Source organism: Loxodonta africana, chromosome 25, assembly GCF_030014295.1.
Source record: "Loxodonta africana isolate mLoxAfr1 chromosome 25, mLoxAfr1.hap2, whole genome shotgun sequence".
Taxonomy (NCBI): domain Eukaryota; kingdom Metazoa; phylum Chordata; class Mammalia; order Proboscidea; family Elephantidae; genus Loxodonta; species Loxodonta africana.
The window spans coordinates 64,196,116-64,216,284 of NC_087366.1; the positions used below are offsets into that span (position 1 = coordinate 64,196,116).

The 20,169-nt window shown below is 49.6% G+C and overlaps 1 protein-coding gene across 3 annotated transcripts in view; it reads right to left on the bottom strand.

Moving 5' to 3' along the window:
- VASH2 (vasohibin 2) overlaps positions 1–20,169 on the bottom strand; it is a 43,980-nt gene that overhangs the window by 17,243 nt on the left and 6,568 nt on the right. Inside the window, exons 2-7 of one of the 3 annotated variants that reach the window (XM_064276920.1) lie at positions 19,131–19,219; positions 13,494–13,550; positions 12,910–12,984; positions 5,199–5,580; positions 3,605–3,720; positions 1,249–1,371 (exon numbers count right to left, since the gene is read on the bottom strand). In XM_064276920.1, the coding sequence (XP_064132990.1) occupies positions 1,249–1,371; positions 3,605–3,720; positions 5,199–5,580; positions 12,910–12,984; positions 13,494–13,550; positions 19,131–19,219 (842 nt within the window). The remainder of the gene's footprint in view (positions 1–1,248; positions 1,372–3,604; positions 3,721–5,198; positions 5,581–12,909; positions 12,985–13,493; positions 13,551–19,130; positions 19,220–20,169) is intronic. The other 2 variants (XM_064276921.1, XM_064276922.1) reach the window with 2 other exon arrangements.

A 20,169-nucleotide genomic window follows, 5' to 3' on the forward strand; every position in this document is an offset into this window, starting at 1 on the left:
TTGTTCCTTCCTCAATAACATAAACTCATTGCCCCCAAGCTTCCTGTCTAACTTTCACATTGCTGTTATCAATTTGATTCCATATAGATCTTTAAAAGAACACAATGCTCAAGGCAGACACTCTTTACTAATTAAGCTAAACTACTATTTGGTTTAAAGAAGACTTTAGGAGATATTTTTGGTTTAGGGTTTAAAGATTATATCAGGTCTATAGTTTTTGGGGTATATCTAGCCTCACTGGCTCCAGAAAGTCTGGATTCCATTACAATTTGAAATTCTGTTCCTCATTTCCCCCCTTTTGATCAGGATTCTACTATAGAATCTTTGATCAAAACATTCAGTAATGGTGTACTGTTGGCATTTTAAATGGTATGGCTCTTTATTGGGCAGGATGGTCTTGACCATCTCTGGTGCCTGGCTCCAAATGGGGAAGCACCCTCTATTACTGTAATAAGCAAAAACTCTCCCATCACCTTTCTATTCTCCCACCCCCAGAGGGCAGCCTGGCCCTGGTTGGGAACTACTGCGAACTCCCTTCAGTGAAACAGTGTCAAGAAAACTGAACCCCATGGTGTGGAGGGGCCAGTTTAAGTTCACAGAGGGCTTTTCAAACATGGGATCTCAACCTCCGACTCCCTGTCTCTTTAAGAACCAAAGGAAACCGCTTGACCGCTCTGTGTGGAAGAGGATTTAAACACCCCAGGGAGGCAGAGTATAAAAAAGGACTCCTGGGTGGAAGGGGTGGGGGAGTCCCCATTTCCCTCTTGGCAGTCTGTCTCCACGGATGCAGTGCCCTGGCTGCTGCCTGACCTCCCACTCAGCTGACTCTCTTCTGTCAACCCAGTGACACTGATCCTCCTTCCCTTCTAGAAGGATTATTCAGACAAGTGCAAAAATGGAGAGGAATCCAGGGCTGGAAATAGCCCCAGCTGTAGGGAGGAGGTGGATGGGGATAGAAAGCCACTAAAATTATCTACACACAGGTGGGGTGGGACCCCACAGCTGATGGGCCTCTTGCCTATTGTGGTAATTTTCCGCCCTTTAGGCCACTCCCAAGCTTCATCATGGCACCCAACACATTTAGAAATGGCCTGATGGCCTTATGTAATGCTGAAATAATAACACAGTGACAGTCACCAACACTTTCCTTGTCTTGACGATCCTGTAGAAGGATCCCCAGAGTTTTGGAGTTGTTGGGTCATAATCATACTGGTCACTTTCTCGTTTTGTCACCAAAAGCAAGATTACCTGGAGAAAAACATGCTTGCTGGGAGCCACGGGCAGAAGCTGAGAAACTGCTTTTCTCCAAGCATCCCTCTAGGAAGCAAGGTGTCCTGGGTTCTAGACTGTAGCAATGGCGGAAACAGGCATCTGGAGAGGGAGGGAGGGGCTTGGTGCTCCGGTTCTTCTTTGGGTTCCCAGCTCTCACAGCCCTCCATTTTACTCTCGTCTTCTGCATTTCTCTTCCCTCTCCTCCTACATGGTGGCCCCTGCAACCTCCTCCCCAGCCCCGTAACTCAGCAGTCAGGGCTAGGAGGAACTGTTCTCCTGCGCGGTGGCCCCTGCAACCTCCTCCCCTGCCCTGTAACTCGGAAGTCAGGGCTAGGAGGAACTGTTCTCCTGCGCGGTGGCCCCTGCAACCTCCTCCCCTGCCCTGTAACTCGGAAGTCAGGGCTAGGAGGAAGTGGGAAGAGAATCTTCCTCCCTCATACCACCTCAATCTATTTTGAAACTTCAGCCAAGATATTCGCTCTCTTGATTCCCTACCCAATCTCCAAACACTGGGAAGAGAGAAGAAAAATGGCAAGGACTCTGCCACCAAAAATAATCACGGTCTGACTGAGTTTGCTCATATGAAATTGACCATACAGACCCAAAAGCCACCTTGGCTCCCTCTTCCCACTTAGTGTTTCGATGCTCAAACTGGTTCAAGGCCACCTCGTCCTACTTGTTTAAGACTTCTGACCTACCGGAAGGAGTTTATGAAGAAAGACTCCTAGGAACCCATTCTCTCTATCCAGGAGAAAGGGCTGCAGGACAGGTCATAGGCCTGGGAGGTTCAGAGGCTGCTTGCAGCCACTCCTCACCACTTTTGAAGTTTATGCTTTCAACAAATGTCAAGCAATCATCTCTGTGCTCCTGAGGCCTTGCGCTCTGGGACTGGGGCTCTGAGGCCTTCCACTCTGGGGCTGGGGCTCTGGGGCCTCCCGCTCTGGGGCTGGAGATCAACCTCCTCTGTGCACAGAGGGAGGAAGGTGATGGAAAGAATCCCCATCTCCCTCAGGCCTTCCTTCCTGACCCCTCCAGGTCTGCATTTTCAGCAGCTTCTAGGACGCTCTTCCTGAATGCCTAAGAAGCACCTCAAGTTCACAGTCTCAACTTCAACTCATGTTCTTCTTCCCCTCTTCTCAAACAACAGCAACAACAAACACAGCCACCACCGCCTAGCTTATCGTCCTGACATTCGTCCCCACAGCCAGTTTCTAAGATCTTATTGACTTCAGCATCCCCAGGCAATCACGGTAACTTTCTCTGATTAAAAACTTAACATGCCTCTGACCTGGCAGTCCCTGTGGACACATGTAAAATGGATCCAAACAGGAATCATCATAAAACCAATGGCTCTCATTCCGTGCATAAATCTTTTGCCAGGTAGGACAGTTAGGCTTTCACATGCTCTGGACTCTTGGGGCTAAGGGAAGAGCCTTACACTGTAGTATGCTCAACTTTGGCTGGAGATTGACAGCAAAGATAACGAATCAGATGAAAGTGTCCCCTTCCTCTGCTTTATGAGTGGCCAGATTCCTGTCTCTTGGTCACTCACTCTATGCTAACTGGCCTCTGGGGAGAGTTTATATGCTCATAGGGGAACTGCCATCTTGCTCAGTGACAGCAATTAATAGATATTTGAATCAGAGAGGAAGAGAGACAAGGTTGGGCCAGGGCCAGGGGTCAGGGGTGGTGATCAGCTTAGGGTGAGGGTTGGGAGGCCACATAAGAAAGGTCCGAAGCCATCCTGCCCCTTAAAAGGACAAACCTGTGCTGAAACCATCTTTAGGACTAAAACGGGAGAGTAGAGTTGGCCAAGGACGAGGATAAGCCTGGGGGTATTTCAGATGCCACCATCCATTGGTGGTAACCACACTTTCTGCTGGGCTCAAAAGACTGTAAAATTTTAGAAAAGTTCACAAATTCTAACAACTCCATTTTATGGGTAAGAAAAGCCCAGAAAGATTACATGACATGCCGAAGCTCATACAGCTCATACACAGCTGAGCTGGTTCCAGAACCCAGGTGTCCTACTTGTAGGTCCAGAGCTCCTTCCACGCTGCCCAGTTTCAGGACAGCTTTCCTCTCATGCTGTCTGGAGCTTCTCCCCCATTTGTGTGCACAAGTGACTGTGCCTAGAGTAACAGCAATGGGCTGACACCCACAGTGGGTCCTTTTCCACAGGACCTGTCTCCTGAGTGAGGAGCAGTCCTTTTGGAGATCACTGTCTAGGTCCAATGCCAAGCCCAGGACACAGCTTTGTCCCCAAGGGTCAGGATAGCCCCAGGAGAGTGTGAGTTTGGCCTTGAGTTGGGGAGGAGAAAATATTACTCACGATTTGTCTCGTCTGCCGAGCCGTCTCGGAGGGCTTGCCTGTCTCCTTCGTGGGGACAGGGATTTTCCCCGGCTTCTCACTTGGGTAGGAGAGTGGGCACTTGCAGGTTTCAGGATCTGAAGGAGATAGAAGGAGTCACCACACCAGTTCCCAAAGGAGCCCCACCCTCACGTCTTCCTGTAACACAGCCCCAGCCCATTCACCATCCCATAGTTTAGAAGGCATGGACCAGAAAGGCTTCTAAAGGAGGAGGCCCAAGACAGAGGTGCTCCTCTCTCATTCTGCACTGGCAGGAAGCAGGGTGCCACTTTCCAGAGAGTACTATGGATGATCACATCCCTGCCCCCCTTTGCAGGCCAGAGAGGGACGCAGAGCCCTGTGCATCAAACCCCTGGGGCTATGTCTAGCGCTTGCAAGTTCCTCTCCTCCTGAAGGCACTGTCCCATCTACACGTCTCCAGAAACCAGCTTATTTCTCCTCCAAATCTCCCATTCACACACATGCACAGAGTGGTCAATTTATCAAGAGTCTCCACTCAAGGCCCCACAGAGGGACAATGACAAGTCCTCAGGTGCTAATCCTAACCAAGCCTGAAGTCAGCATAATCCTTTTCTCCTCAGTGTATGCATAAGCCTTCTCCCAGGGACTCCACGGTCCTGGAGGGACAGGACAAGGGGGCATCATGTCACCTTGGAAATGACACTGGTAGAGACAAGGGTTTACAAGCATAGACTTCATGGGGCCAGCACACTGAATGTGCCTTGCTTGTTATTATGACACCAGATCAGAACTTCACATCAAAGGGCTTTGCGACTCACAAAGCAATGCAGCGCTGCCACGTGACTCTACATCCTGTAAAGTGAGGCGACCTGAGACTCTCCTGGCTTTAGTACTGAAAAGTTCGTGTCCTGGGAAACCCCTCTGTTGTGGGAAAATTGGGATGGCTGGTCACCCTATTATAAGGTCAAAACAGAATAAAACTAGAGCTTCGTTATAAAATTACTAAGATTTTGGATTTGATTTCATTAAGAAATTGCAGGCCAAGACACTGCTCTAACACTGGTTTTAGCTCTGATTTTTTAAACACAGCAGCAGTTGTGAGGGTGGTGCAGGACCAAGCAGGGTTTTGTTCAGTTGTACGCAGGGTCACTACGAGTTGAAACCGACTCAACAGCACCGAACAATAACATGTACAGAAAGAGATTTTACTTGTCACATCAAACAGCAGCAAATGACTTATCTTTTTGTCTTATTAGGGTGGCCAGTGACCATTTCAGATACAAGGGGCACGTGGCAAGAGGTGGGGAGGGAGGGAGGAGGGGGAGAGAGAGGACACGTGGGGAAGGAGCCTTCTTGGATCGCCCCTTTGTCTTTCCTGCTGTTGTCTGCCTCAGAGTCAATTCCAACTCAGCGACCTTATGGGACAGAGTAGAACTGCACCATAGGGTTTTTTTGGCTGTAATCTTTACAGAAGCAGATCACTAGGTCTTTCTCCCACAAAGCCGCTGATGGGTTCGAACTGCCGAACTTTAGGGTTGGCAGCCAAGAGCTTTAACCGCTGCGCCACCAGGACTCATGTCTTCCCTGCACCTACCTTCATTCTCATGTCCCTCGCGTATTTCTCCAGCTCCTTCCTTATGTCAGCCCTCAACATCTTTGAGACGTTGAGGACCAGCTGCTTCCACTCAATGGGCTGGAAGCTATGAGGCTCATGGGGGACATACAGCCCAATCTTGACCTTCTTGACCGTGTGCAGGTATTTCTTGTAGGAGTCTTCAAAGTCAAAGACGAGGTCACTCAGCGTCCGAAAGGTCAACGGCTTGTCCATCAGCTCAGCCCTTCGGCTCATGCCCAGGGAGCCATAGCAGCCATTGCAGTAAATTCCCAGCACAACGTGGTGAAAGTAGTTTCCTGAGAAATAGGTTTTAAAGCTGATGGGGAATCGCTCAATGGAAGGCTGCCCGTTGGTTAAGTATCTTAGATGATCTGAGTCAAGGAAGAGAAAGGAGGCCTTGAAAATTCACAAGCTTTGGCCTCCCAGGAAAGGAAACTGGCCCACAGGGGTCAGTGAGTCCATTCTTCTGGCTCAAAGCGGGCCACGTCTTACCCTTCCAGGCTAATTCTCTTAAAAAAGATTTACTTGATATTTTCAAGTACTTATTCTATGGTGCGTATCAAAGCCAACTTAATATGCGACACGGAGAAAACTTGTCATTCTCTTTAGTGATTAAGTAAATGCAAAACAGAACAACGACAAGGTACCCTTTCCTCCCGTGGGTTTCTACAGGGGATGAGGAGCTGCAGCGAAACCTATGAGAGCCGGAAATCAATGGGGCTTGCAAGTTTTCTGCCTTTGGCAGGGTACAGTCTCACTACTTTTCTACCACTCTCTATTAGTGGAAAATATGTTAGCTATGGAAAATAATAAAACCGTCTCCGACAGGTTTAAGCCTTACACACGTTCTGGCTTTTGCAAGTTTTACTCTATTAAACTTTTTTGCAGTCAGAATGATATGGTCAGACCTTGTTAGAACATTAAACCTGGGTGCTAGGATGTTGAGGGGCAGACCAGGAACTGGAGGCCATTGCAATGGTCCAGGTGAGAAACGAAAACCAGAATCAAGGCAGAGGCAATGGAGAGACAAAGACCAGTCAGACTGGTTGGTTATCTGGATGCCAACAGAAGAACAGGAAGACAGCAGAATGGGTGGGATCTCCACCTCGTGAGCTCCTTTACTCAGCCCTGGCACAGCCAAGCCAGCAGCCTCAGACACCACATAGAAAGTTGCCTCCCGCACCCAAAGCTCAAGGCTCCACTCAGTCCCCGCCATCTTGGCATCGCACGTGGGCGCTCTCCAATTACTGGCACATCTGGATATAGTAACCCAGGCTCTTACTGTGACCTTCGTTTTGGTCCAGCAACTGCACAGGGCATAGCCCCCCTAACTCCATGCACTGAACTATGAACAAGAAGCATCACAACCTCGAGTCATCCAGAAGCCCCAAGACAGCCTGCTAGGCCATGTTGTTGTTGTTAGCTGGTATCGACTCGGCCCCCGACTCATGGCAGCACCACGTGTTACAGAGTAGGACTGTCCTGCAAGGTCTTCTCAGCTATAATCTTTATGGAAGCAGATCGCCAGGGCTTTCTCCCGAGGTGCCTCTACCAGCCCTTAGGTTAGCCTAGGTTAGTAGTCAGGTGCAAATCATTCGTGCCACCCAGGGACCCTTTAGTGGCCCCTGTACCCAGCTTGGAGCCCTGGTGGTGCAGTGGAAAAGAGCTCAGCTGCTATCCAAGAGGTCAGCAGTTAAAATCCACCAGCTACTCCTTGGAAACCCTATGGGGCAGTTCTACTCTGTCCTATAGGGTCGCTATGAGTCAGAATCAACTCAACAGAAATGAGTTTGGTTTGGTTTAGACCCAGCTTTTCTGGAAACCAAACCAAATCTGTTGTCATTGAGTTGATTCCAACTCATAGGACAGAGCAGAACTGCCCCATAAGGTTTCCAAGGAGCAGCTAGTGGATTCGAACTGCCGACTTTTTGGTTAGCAGCCGAGCTCTTAACCACTGTACCTCCAGGACTCCAGGGGCTAACCCAAGTACACCTACAAGAAAGACGCTGATGGACCCCAGCACTGAGGCCGGCCTGTCCTGTGCCTGCAGTTTAATCACAGATGGCTCCTCACTGTGAAAACGTCGACAGGCTTCTCTTCCCTTCATCAGGCGAGACGGTCTGGCAAGAAAGTGTGAAATCACATCCTTGAGTTCTCTTACATGAATTCTTGCCTGCTTTCTGGGGCGAGTTCTCTGGGGCTGGAATAAGGGCATTCCTTAGTTGCTTAAGTCAGCATAACAAACACTTACTAAGCGAGTATCTACTGTGCCAGACACCCTGCCAGGTAGCACTGTGGTGTGGGAGGTCACAAAGGCAGCCCTTCTCTGCGACAGCTGAGTCTGGTGGGAGACGGGCTCAAAATGAAGACGGGAGACACAATGGGTGTGTAGTGTAGGGGGCAGGCCCGGCAATCTCTGGGAGGACAGTGGAGGGCCTGGCGAGGTGACACCAGGATTGGTTTTCCCAGACAAGTAGAGGTCAGCCAGGACGACAAGTGGGAGTGGGGAGGGGACCACAGAGACCAGCAGTCCATCGAGTCACGCATCTCTGATCTCTGGGATTTTTTTTTTTTTATAGTGATCACAAAGGCTTGGGACCTGGGGCAACCGGGAATGGGGTTGCGGGGACAAGGAGTGTAGATTAGGGCAGGGAAGCAGCCTGAGCTTTTCCAGGGAAGGGCGAGAAGCAGTGTCCCAAGCTCCTGGGAGATCTGGGGATATGCCTAACATACCTCTAATGGCGCTGTTGCTTTAATAAACCATAGTCCTTCGGTACCATGATTCAGCCCACCAGGGAGGCCCCCAAAACAGCTGCCATGATGCAGAAGGTAAGGTGGGACCAAAGATCTGTATAGACAGCACGTGTGAGAGGGTCTGCAGCACGCTTGTGAGGGTCCACACCACACGTGTGAGAGCGTATGTAGCACGTGTGTGAGGCAGTCCGTAGCTCACGTGTGATAATGTACGCAGCACGCGTGTGAGAGGGTCCGCAGCACACATGTGAGAGGGTCCACAGCACGTGTGTGATAATGTACACAGCACACATGTGAGAGGGTCCACAGTGCACGTGTGAGAGCGTATGCAGCACATGTGTGAGACGGTCTGCAGCACACATGTGACAATGTATGCAGCATGCGTGTGAGAGGGTCCACAGCACGTGTGACAACATACACAGCACACGTGAGAGGGTCCACGACATGCGTGAGAGGGTCCGCAGCACATGTAAGAGAGCGTACACAGGCCCTCAAGCTGGGTAAAAAGAAGCGGCTCTCTGCTGAGGAATCCTCATCTCTGAGCTAAAGTCAAAAAAGAAAAAGCAAAGAAGGATGAGCCAATGGGTAGAGGCTTCTCAGCAGGAACCAGGTTCACCTGTGTCAAAGCTGTCAGGCAGCACTCGTTTTGTGACCTGCCAAAGGGCCTATGGGACACAGGCGGAGTACCCAGGTCAAATCTTTCACCATCCCTGCTTGGAAAACAGGCCACAGGAATGCTGACACCAAGCAAAGGGGAGAGACAAAGATACTATAACTTTTAGAATTCAGGTCTGCGTCTGTTGTCTCGTCTCTGTCCAAGAGCCAGATTTCCCTGAGATCAGCCGTGTGGGCTGACCTTCTCCACCCCCCCAAGCCACTTTCTGAAATGTCACATCAGTGTCACACCATTAGGGACAAATGAGAACCAAGAGCATTCCCTTCTCCTCTGATTCGGCCAGGCCCACAGGCTGGTCACAGGGCTAGCCCTGACAACCAAAAAGTTAAGGCAATTCCAGGAACCCGATGCTTGGGTTTAATAAAACCGTGCAGGGACGAGGCCAACAGATAAGATGGCCTATATACCCAGGTCACTCAGGCATCCACCAGCCCACAGAGACTGACGTTTACACACGCACCCCGTGAATGGCCTGGCCTCGTTTCTCCCTCATTGGTACCCACCGCCAAATCCCTGGCCAATTGTTCACCCCCATTAAACTTGCAGGAGGTTCTGCTGAGCAGCTGTAGCTGGCTCCTGCCACTAAAAGGCTGGCCCCCCACTCCTAGCCATCTGCTACCGCCACCACCACCCCCCACCGCCAGTCCTGCTCCCCTGCTGGGCTCCCCAGGCAATGTTCATCTCCTTTGTGGGGATGGGGGGTCAGTAGGCAGGAGAGCTGGGGAGGGGCCTCAATAAAGCTCAAGTGTCCATTTTTCAAATGTCAGCCACGGCACCTGTGGCAATCTTGTTTCAGAACAGGTCTGCAGGTGCTCTGCAGACGACAGGGAGGCTTGGAAATGCCCCTTCCTACGCAAGTGTCCAGAGACCAGGAGGCAGACTAGACCAGCTTAGACACTGGTGCTGCAGTAGTGGGATTCTCGCCTTCCATGCAGGTTCAGCTCCTGGCCAATGCACCTCATGCACGGCCAGCGCACCTCACGCACGGCCAGCGCACCTCACGCACAGCCATCGCCCGTCTGTAACTGGACGCTTGTGTGTTGCTATGATGCTGAACAGGTTTTAGCAGAGCTTCACACTAAGACAGGCTAGGAAGAAAGACCAAAACCCAGCCCATGAAAACCCTCTGGATTATAATGGTCCCATTTGCAATCAATCGTGGGGATGGCGCAGCATCAGGCAACGTTTAGTTCTGTTGTGCTTGGGTCACCATGAGCCAGGGCTGACTTGACAGCAGCTAACAACTGTTCCCAAGAGACCCACCCATTTCTCTGTCTCTCTTCCCTCTCCTGGTTTTCCTCCTACCTCTTCTGATGCCCTTCTTGGTCACGTTCATGGGCTCTCTGACCAAAAAATATTGGGCTTTCCTTTATGTTTTTATCTTCTCACTCCTTGAACAGCAACTAAAACCAGAAGAGCCAGTTGTCGTCGAGCTGATTCCAACTCGTGGCGACCCCACATGGGTCAGAGTAGAATTGTGCTCCATCGGGTTTTCAGTGGCTGATTTTTTGGAAGTAGGTCGCCAGGCCTTCCTTTTGAGGAACCTCTGGGTGGGTTAGAACTGCCTACCTTTCAGTTAGTAGTTGAGCACAAACTGCTTGCGCCACCCAAGGGCTTGAACAGCAACTACCACTCCCTAAACGTTATGGCTCCCAAACTTGTATTTTCAGTGTAGATCTTCCTCCTGAGTGCTACACTCCAGTGCCCCACCCCAACATCCCGCCCACTAAAAAGCCCACTGCCGTCGAGTCGATTCCGACTCATAGCAACCCTACAGGACAGAGTAGAACTACCCAATAGAATTTCCAAGGAGCACCTGGCAGATTTGAACTGCCGGCCTCTTTGGTTAGCACTTAACCACTATGCCACCAGGGTTTCCTTAACATCCCACAGGCACCTCAAATTCAACACGTCCAAATCTGAACTCATCCCCCCATAAATCTGGTCTTCCCCTTGAAGTCCTCACCTCATACTTGGACTAAATCACTCACCCACTGAATTTTCCAGAAACATGGACTCATTGCTTAGCTCTCCTCTAATTCCTCACATTTAGTCAGTCCGTGACTATTGTTGATGGTTGCTCCCCTTTCCTGCATTTTTACTGCTGCTCTCTTAGTTCACATCTGCCCTGAGGTACCTCACCTCTCTGTCACTCTCATCCCTCCAACCCATCCTCCAAAGACCGCTGCCTGATCCAGGAACCTTTATTCCTCTTTTCTCTTCATCTCCTGCATCCACCTGGCCTCCAAGTCCTGTTAATTCTATCTCCCTGGTATCTCTTGAAACCATTCCCACTGCCAGGGCCTTGGTTCAAGCATCACCATTTCTGTCATGTAAGAGTTCTACTCTGTCACTTGGGGTCGCTACAGTCAGAACCACTCAAAGACACCTAACAACAACAAGCACCGCTAACTGGCTTTGTAGACTTCAGTCCCAGGTTCTCCTTAACATCTGCCCTAAGAGCCACCTACCCAAGTGCACACCTAGCCGTGTCATCCTCTGCTTCAAAGCTGGGCTTTTCAAGGCCTTTTGGAAAAAGGCCACACCTCCTAGCACACCACTCAAGAACCTAGCTGGTTTTACCTGGAACCACCTCTCAAGTTCATATCTTGTATCCCTTTCACATAGATTCTTCCAGTCACCCACCACTCGTCTGTCAGTTTGTCATACTGTGGTGGCTTACGTATTGCTGTGATGTTGGAAGCTATGCCACCGGAATTTCACATACCAGCCGGATCACCCATGATGGACAGGTTTTAGCTGAGCTTCTAGACTAAGAGAGACTAAGAGGGACCTGGCAGTCTACTTCTGAAAATATTGGCCAGTGAAAACCTTACGAATAGTAGCAAAACACTGCTTGCTGAAAGTGAAGAGGACATGAAGCACTTAGTAATAAAGATCAAAGACTATAGCCTTTAGTATGGATTACATTTAACATAAAGAAAACAAAAATCCTCACAACCGGATCAATAAGCAACACCATGATAAACAGAGAAAAGGTCGAAGCTGTCAAGGATTCCATTTTACTTGGATCCACAATCAATGCCAATGGAAGCAGCAGTCAAGAAATCAAAAGACACATTGCACTGGGCAAATCTGCTGTAAAAGACCTCTTTGAAGTGTTGAAAAGCAAAGATGTCACCATGAGGACTAAGGTACGCCTGACCCAAGCCATGGTATTTTCAGTCACCTCATATGCATGTGAAAGCTGGACAATGAATAAGGAAGACCAAAGAAGAGTTGATACCTTTGAATTATGGTGTTGGCAAAAAATACTGAATATACCATGGACTGCCAGAAGAACGAACAAATCTGTCATGGAAGAAGTACAGCCAGAATGCTCTTGGAAGCGAGGATGGTAAGACTTCATCTCATGTACTTTGGATATGTTATCAGGAGGGACCAGTCCCTAGAGAAGGACATCATGCTTGGTAAGGTCAGCAAAAGAAACGGAAGACCCTCAAAGAGACGGACTGACACAGTGGCTGCAACAATGTGCTCAACATAGCAACCATTATGAGGATTAAACAGGACAGTGCTTTGTTCTGTTGTACATAGGGTCGCTATGAACTGGAACCAACTCGACAGCACCTAACAACAAATTCCAGTCATCCACCCCAGGGGACTTAGAATCTCTTTGCTCTTCTACCTGATCACATTCTATTGCCATCATCTCTAATAAGTTAGTGCCACACAAGTGTTTTGGCTGCGGAGCCAGAAGTCTGGTGGAAAATGGAAAAGAAAGTGTAGGAGACCAGTCCTTTGTTTAAGCTCTGTGTTCCATAAGGCGAGGACTCAAAACTGGTGGGAGTCCCCAGTCACACCACTATTTGGTCTCCCCCACAATGCACACCTACAATTTTCCCTGGAGACAGGTTTGGATACCAGCCCTCTCAGCCCTGAACCCGTTTCTCCTTGAGTGTCTTTCCTGTTGCAATGTCAGATTAACGCAAGAAATAATCACAAGCTGTCTTTACTCCTCTAAGTCAGAATTCTTCTCGTGACTAGTGAACCTGCAGGGTCACGGGCCTGGAATCTGGCCCTGCTGGAGACTGCAGCTAACAGGCCAGACTGAGGATGCTTCAGGAGCCAAGCTTTGGTTCAGCTCCAGATGCTAGAAGTTAAAGAGAAGCCAGGGAAGCTTGAAACTTTTCTCCAAGGAGACAATGGACATCATCACCATGACTCTAGGATGGAAAGGCACAGCCAGCCCCCACAGTGAGGCCACCATTTTAGGAGCACACAAGACTTAAAGGATACATGCCCAGGATGACAGCTTCAAGGCATTTGATAGGCAAGGACTCTCGGGTCATTTCTTTTGCTGTTTCCATTAACCTGTAGGATAGAGCACAGCAAAGGATTTCAATTTCAGGACTGCTTTAATCTTGTAGTCAGTCTGTCAGCCAGTCCACCTGTATGCCTGACCTCACACACAGCACCATGCAGGAATATGGAGGGGGAGAGGAGAACTTGCCTTGTAGGGGGTCTCCAAAACACGTCTGCACTTGGCATAACTAAAATCCTAAATTCTCCATGCCCCTCACCAGGAGTGAGGTCCAGAGGTTAGTGCTAAATTTCCACAGCCCCCTGCCACTGCTCCAGGACAGGGGGCCTTTCCAAAAGCTTATACTGGAGCAAGGAAAGGAGGTTCACACCAAACATATCACAAGCCGGCCCCTCCACTTGAAGAGTCTTCACCACTGAACTTGGTGGTCAGAGTGGCCAAGTCCACCTCCAACCTACCCCCACCCTTTAGAGACTAGTCTAGTGTGCACTGGAAGACAGGGATAGAGGGTGGGAGAGGGAGGTGGCAGCTCTCAGCCCAAAGACCATGCACCACTTACCCACTCAGCGGTCTCATTTTCCTAATTTCAAAGAACTGGGTCCCTGTGTGATTGTATCTGTGAGAAGTCAGTCAAGGGAAAGTGACAGGAAGCTCCAAAGGCCCAATGATCCAGCATTCTCACTGCCCAACTGGATAAAAAAGCAGGCTTTCCAGGGGTCCAGTAGCCAAAAGGCAGACAACAGCCTCTAACTCTTCACCACTTGTCCTGGAAATCTAATTTCTAACTTAAATCCCCTAACACCTTGTACCTTTGTAATGGCTCTTTCTGATTAGCTTTATATTCCTAGTTAGTTGATACATGTCTTAATTCACCTACTAGGGTATAAGCTGCTGGAAGGTTGGGGCCATTCCTTTAACATCTTTACATCACCCATAAAGCCTGGCGCAAGTTTGACGTACATTAGTTAGCAAATATTATTAAAATGAATCAGTAATGAGTGGGTGGATGGGTGGATGGAAGGAAGGATGGATGGAAGGAAGAATAGAACAAGGGATGGATAAGTGGGAAGGATGGATGGACGGACGGACGGATGCGTGGATGGATGCATGGATGCGTGGATGCATGGATGGATGCATGGATGGATGGATGGATGGATGCATGGATGGATGGATGCGTGGATGAGTGGATGGGAGGGAAGGGGCAGAAAGGAAGGATAAGTGGCCGTAGGTTCTCTTGGCAGAGCCAGACAGCAGCAGAGCTTACTGTGGAGACATCACTTGTATTTCCTGCCTGGACTAACACTGGACATGATAAAATCTGGGAATCAGATACGATTTTCCATGAGCTGGGATTCAGCTGGCTGCCCAGGTCTCAAGGAATGGCAGGCTGTACTAGGTCATCCACAAGGAGATCAACGATTCCTCGATGTTGTAATCTCTGAGACTGGATTTTAAGTTTTCTGAGCCTAAAGAAAAGTTGCTTTGTATATTTCCCTCTCCTGCCTCAAACAAAATCCTACAGAAAAACTGCATGCTGGGAAGGTGGAACTGAACCATGAACTTGTATGCGTGGAGCTACTGCAACCCAGACAGGGGGCATGAGGGTAGATCTGTGCCCCACAGTGGGAAATACAGCCGCAGAAGGGGGTGATGAGTTCCTGGAGGTCTCGCACATGCTCCTGAGGAGGGCTGGGATCCCTCCCCTGGCATCAACATTCTTGGCCACTCAGACATGGGCATACACAAGGACACCTGGGGAGCTTGTTACTGCAGATTTTGGGCTCCACCCTCAGAGACTGATTTCAGGCCATGGTTCTGAACTCTGGTTACCATTCAGAGTCTCCCCACCTCAGACTACTGATTGGAAGTTCCAGGTGAGGGCCGGGCGATGATTCTAACAAGCTTATCAGTTTTGGAGTTACTAACCTGGGTCATAAGAATAACCATTAATGATACAGGTCTTCCCAGCTCTTAAAAAATTTGATATGCCAAACTCTAGAGGTCAAACAAGAGCCCCACTGGCGCAGTGGTTAAGCACTTGGCTGCTCACCAAAAGGTCGGTGGTTCAAACCCACCAGCCACTCCTCAAGAGAAAGATGTGGCGGTAAAGATTACAGCCTCGGAAACCCTATGGGGCAGTTTTACTCTGTCCTATAGGATTGCTATGAATCAGAATCTAAATGGCAGTGGGTTTGGTTTTTGTTTTTAGAGATAAACCAGAAAAATGAAGGACTAAGTATTCTCATTGTGAAGTGATTTTTTTTTTTTTTTACTTTATCAAAGATTTCATTCAAGCAGGGGGGTTCCTGGTACATTTAGAATAGAATTCAATTGGCAAAAATTTAGTTTTATGCTCAACTTTCCCTCCATTTACACACAAGCAGGTCCCGGATTTCAAACGAGTTCCGCTCCTAAGTCTGCCTTTAAGTTGAGTTTGTACCTATGACAGAGCAGTTAAGTACGGTTTGTACCTAACGTCTGTTAGCCAAATGTTTTTCTTAGTAAATAGTATACAGTGTGGAGTCCTGGTGGCACGGTGGTTAAGAACTCGGTTGCTAACCACAAGGTCAGCAGTTTCAATCTGCCCGCTGCCCCGTGGAAACCCTATGGGGCAGCTCTGCTCTGCCGTATAGAGGTTTATGAGTCAGAATTGATTTGACGGCGGCAGGGTTTTTTTCTTTTTTTAGTTTTATATAGTGTACTTTTCTGTGCATAAAAAACATTAAAGAAACACTCCCAAGCCAAACCCTAGGGTTTTCAATGGCTGATTTTCAGAAGTATATCACCAGGCCTTTCTTCCGGGGCACCGCTGGGTGGACTCAAACCTCCAACATTTCAGTTAGCAGCTGAGTATGTCAACCAGAGGAAAAAACCAAACCCATTGCCATCAAGTTGATTCCGGCTCATAACGACTCTGTAAGACTGAGTAGAACTGCCCCATAAAGTTTCCAAGGTTGTCATCTTTAGGGAAGCCTCCTCTAAACGTTCAGTTCACAGTAAGACACCCACTGAATCCGAGTTCACTCTCAGAAGGATTCTCCCCACCTGGACAGCTGACATCTCCTTCCAGAACCCCATGCAAGATCAGCCCTCCTCCTGGCCACTGCTCTGAGCTGTCGGAGGGAAAGGCAGGTTTTGTCTTTCACAACCCCCCTGCCAGCTGAGCACACCTAAAGTCAGGGCTGGCCCTAAGCAGTCCCCGTACCCTGTCACCATGTCCAGGACAAGGCAGTAGGCAGCCCGGAGGAACTAGATTGAGTCTGGTCAGAAGGTAGGAGAGACTCCACACTCTGCTTTCCTTGTGTGGTGGCTCTGATGGCCAGGTGACCAGGTGTAAAATCCCAGCAGCCTGCTGGCACTTTCTCTTCTCCAGCCCACTCTGTAGTCTATGATCTAGATCACTGACCACCATAACGGGTCAGAGAAAAGAAAAACAAAAGAGCAGATCCTTCAGGGCGACCATTACAACTGGGCCGAGGATGTGCTCCACGGTCCATGGCAGCTTGAGCAGGCGTTATGTGAAGCACATGCAAACATGCTCCTGGTTGTGGACGGAACCGCGTTCCCCAGAAATGTGTGCTACTGTAAATCCTAGCCTCTATGCTGTGGTTAGAATCCCATTTGGAAGTGGGTTGTCTTTGTTATGTTAAAGGCAGAATTAGTGTAGGGTGCCTCTTGAATCAAACTCTTTTGACATATAAAAGAGATAGACACAGGGGAAGAGAGATGCCAAGCCACATGAAGATTGCCCAGGAGCAAAAGCTCAAAGAGACAAGGACCCTCCTCCAGAGCCAACAGAGAGAGAAAGCTCTCCCCTGAGCTGGCTCCCTGAATTGGGCTTCTGGCCTCCTAAACTGTGAGAAAATAAACTTCTGTTTGTTAAAGCCACCGATTTACGGTGTTTCTGTTATAGCAGCGCTAGGTAACTAAGGGAGCCCTGGTGGCACAGTGGTTAAGTGCACAGCTATTAACCAAAAAGGTCAGTAGTTCGAATCCACCAGCCACTCCTTGGAAACCCTATGGGGCAGTGCTACTCTGTCCTGTAGGGTTGCTCTGAGTCAGAATCAACTCAATGGCAACAGATTTTTTTTTTTTTTTTTTTTACAGATAAATAAGACATCCCTATAAATGCATTCCTGGACAAACTCATTCTCTAAAATCTCTGCCCAGATAACCCTTGTGAAGACCGAGCCCTAGATGGAAGTGGGGAGCCACTCTAATTTCTGTTACCTTCTGGAATATTCTTTTGACAGGAGTTTGTGCTTCTGAGCCACATGGACTCCCCCTGTGGGGTCCACATGGACTCCCTCTTTGGGACCACATGGAATCTCCCTGCGGGGCCCACACAGAATGCCCCCTGTGGGGTGCCAGTTGGGGGGTCAGCACCAGCACCACCAGGCCTTCCCCAGGCTGGAGCTGTCCGCCTTCCCCAGGCTGGAGCTGTCCGCCTCACCCTGGTGGCTGGTGCTCCACTTTCCCTAGAAGATCTTCTCCAGATTTCACTGGGATGGGAAGATGCCATGCAGGGAAACTCAGGATCCAAGAAGCGGAAACTGCGAAGCTAATCATGTAATCTCTCCAGCACATTGAGCAGCAATTGGCATTACTCCTGCCTGGTAATATGCAGCCTTATGGAGGAGGTGCTGGTGTTCCGCCCTTCAGGGAAGGCTCAAAAATCCCCAAGAGAGATTCTTGCCCACAGCACTGAGAGGAGGGCCTCCTTCAGGGCTGTGGAACATTAGTCTGATGGCTCCTGAAATCCCTTCTGCCTCCAGGCCGGGTTTGGACAGACAAAGAGAAATCAAGCCAGTGTGCCTGCGGGCTGGCAGGACAGCCTAAGTTTTGTGTCTTTATGGGGGAAGGGCAGAGGCCAGAGGGGTCTGATCTCCTGGACAAGGCACTGGGGGCTTGGGGAGGGGCAGCTGCCCTCAGCAGGGAGTCTGATCCTGGTTTAGCTCAGAAAAGGGCTCACCAACTTCCTTGGGACAAATGACTGTCCCTCTCACATCAACCCTGTCTGCCCAGCTGACTCCTAGCCCTGAAGAAATAACCACAAGTGGCAAGTGGACCACCTGTCTCTGCAGTCTCGTTCTTACAGTGTTTCCGGGGGAGGTGAAGGGGGTGGTGTCAGAACAGATCTAATCCTGATTGCAAACAATATGGGGACAACAAAGAATGGGACAAAAAGCTTGGCTGCTCTGAACCCAGCCTGGTCCACAGGATTCCTCAGGTCTTCTTCAGGCTCAAGTGGGAACAAAGCCTCATCCCAGAACTCTATCCATTCATGCCGACCTGAGCAAGGCCATCAGCCTATGTCATCTGGGAAGCCAACGGCAGTCTCAAGAGGGCCTCTTATAGATCTAGGGGTGGTCTGAGAAGAAAGTAATATAGTGAGAGAGAAAAGACAGGGAAGAGAAGAATAGGAGGGAAGAGGAGGAAAGAAAGATAGTAGAGAAAGAGAGGAAGAGGAAAAGAAAGATGGCAGAGAGGAAGGAGGTAGAGAAAAAGGAGAAATCAGCAAACACAGGAGCCCAGGGAGGAAAAAGGCCAGGTCGGGGAAGGGGAGGGGGAATGAGAAGCCAGAGGGGCTGAAGGTGGGTCACCACCACTGACTTACAGCCCCTTAGCACCCTTGTCCTAAGCCTGCCTGAAGGGAGAAGGGTCAGGTCACTGCAATTAAATCCCCTGTTATCAGTCTTTCTAGACTTTCCTGAAGAAGCCCGGTGGCACAACAGTTAAGCACAAGGCTGCTAATGAAAAGGTTGGTGGTTCTAACCCACTCAATGGCTCCATGGGAGAGACCTGGTAATCTGCTCCTGAAAAGACTGTTGTGGTTGTTGTTGTGTGCCGTCGAATCAATTCCAACTCATAGCGACCCTATGGATAGAGTAGGACTGCCCCATAAGGTTTCCAGGGAGTGGCTGGTAGACTTGAACTGCCAACCTTTTGGTTAGCAGCCTGAGCTCTTAACCACTTCGCCACGAGGGTTCCCCTGAAAAGATTACAGCCTAGAAAACCCTACATGGGATTGGCAAAAATTCGACAGCACCCAACAACAGGCTCTCTCATGGGGATCCCTTCAAATCTGGCTTCACCAACCTTGGGGAGCATTTGCTGGGACAGACGTGCTGCCAGGCTGGGGATCATCATCCCAATTCCCTTGCTGAGTCTGCTCAGATGCTGGTTAGAAGGATACTGTAGTGTCTTCATGTAATTCTGGATCGCCTGGAGCCAGTCTGGGATCGTCATCGACAGCCTGTAGTTTGGGACTTGGGGTATTGAAGGCTGCAGAGAAAAAGAGGGAGGGATCTTTTAATAAGGAGCTGCTCTGGAGTCTAGCCTTAAGGGGCAGACACAGGGCTCAGACCTCCTGAGAGCTGGGAACAGATGGCCACCATGTCGTGGTCAGCTGTTCAGGGGGTATCTCCTCCACAAGGCCTTCACTGAAATCCCCCCTCTCTGAATTCCTTCTACACATACTTAGCTCTGGGTCGTATGGGTTCTCTATGGCCTCCGGGTGTTGTGAGTGTGAGTACAGCTTATTTGCCCTATGGCAGCCTAAGTGCCTCCTCGAAGTCAAGGACCATGTCCTATAATGTTCATCACCACGCCCAGCCCAGGATGGACAAAGAGGTCTCCATGAATCCTCACTGACTAATAACTCACTCATACAGTGTACGCGCTCTACTCCAGGACATGGCTTACCCAGAATACAAGGTGCCCTGGAGAAGTGCAACATGTTGCTACTGGCTCCATTTCTTCTCAACACTCCTTTCCCCTCCAACAGCCACTGCACCCCTCCACCTGCTACCTGCCCAAGTGGGATTAGGAAAGATTGCTCTTGGGCCTTAACCCTTCCCAGACAAGCGCAGCTCCTCTGACCTGTGCGAACCGTCCCCCCTTCCATCTCTCATGGCAGCCCAGTGAGTGCTGCCTTTTGGTCAACACTCACCAGTGTCTGCAACTGAAGCTTGATCCCTGCTGGGAAGAGAGAGGACTGGAAGGGGGGAGAGGCGCCTCTTCTCAGGAATTTTCTAAGAACCCACTCAGCTGTGAGCAACTCTGCAAAGGAAGCCAAGTGCAAATAGAGCCAAGGGGACTTTAAGTCACTCCTGGGAGGCAAGGGATGCCAGCCAGGCATGCTTTTTGCTTTATTTCCACTTATTTCCAGTCTTCTCAGCCTCCGCCTCTCTGGTGGAGTGGAACTGTTGGTGAAAAAGAAACTCAGCTCATGT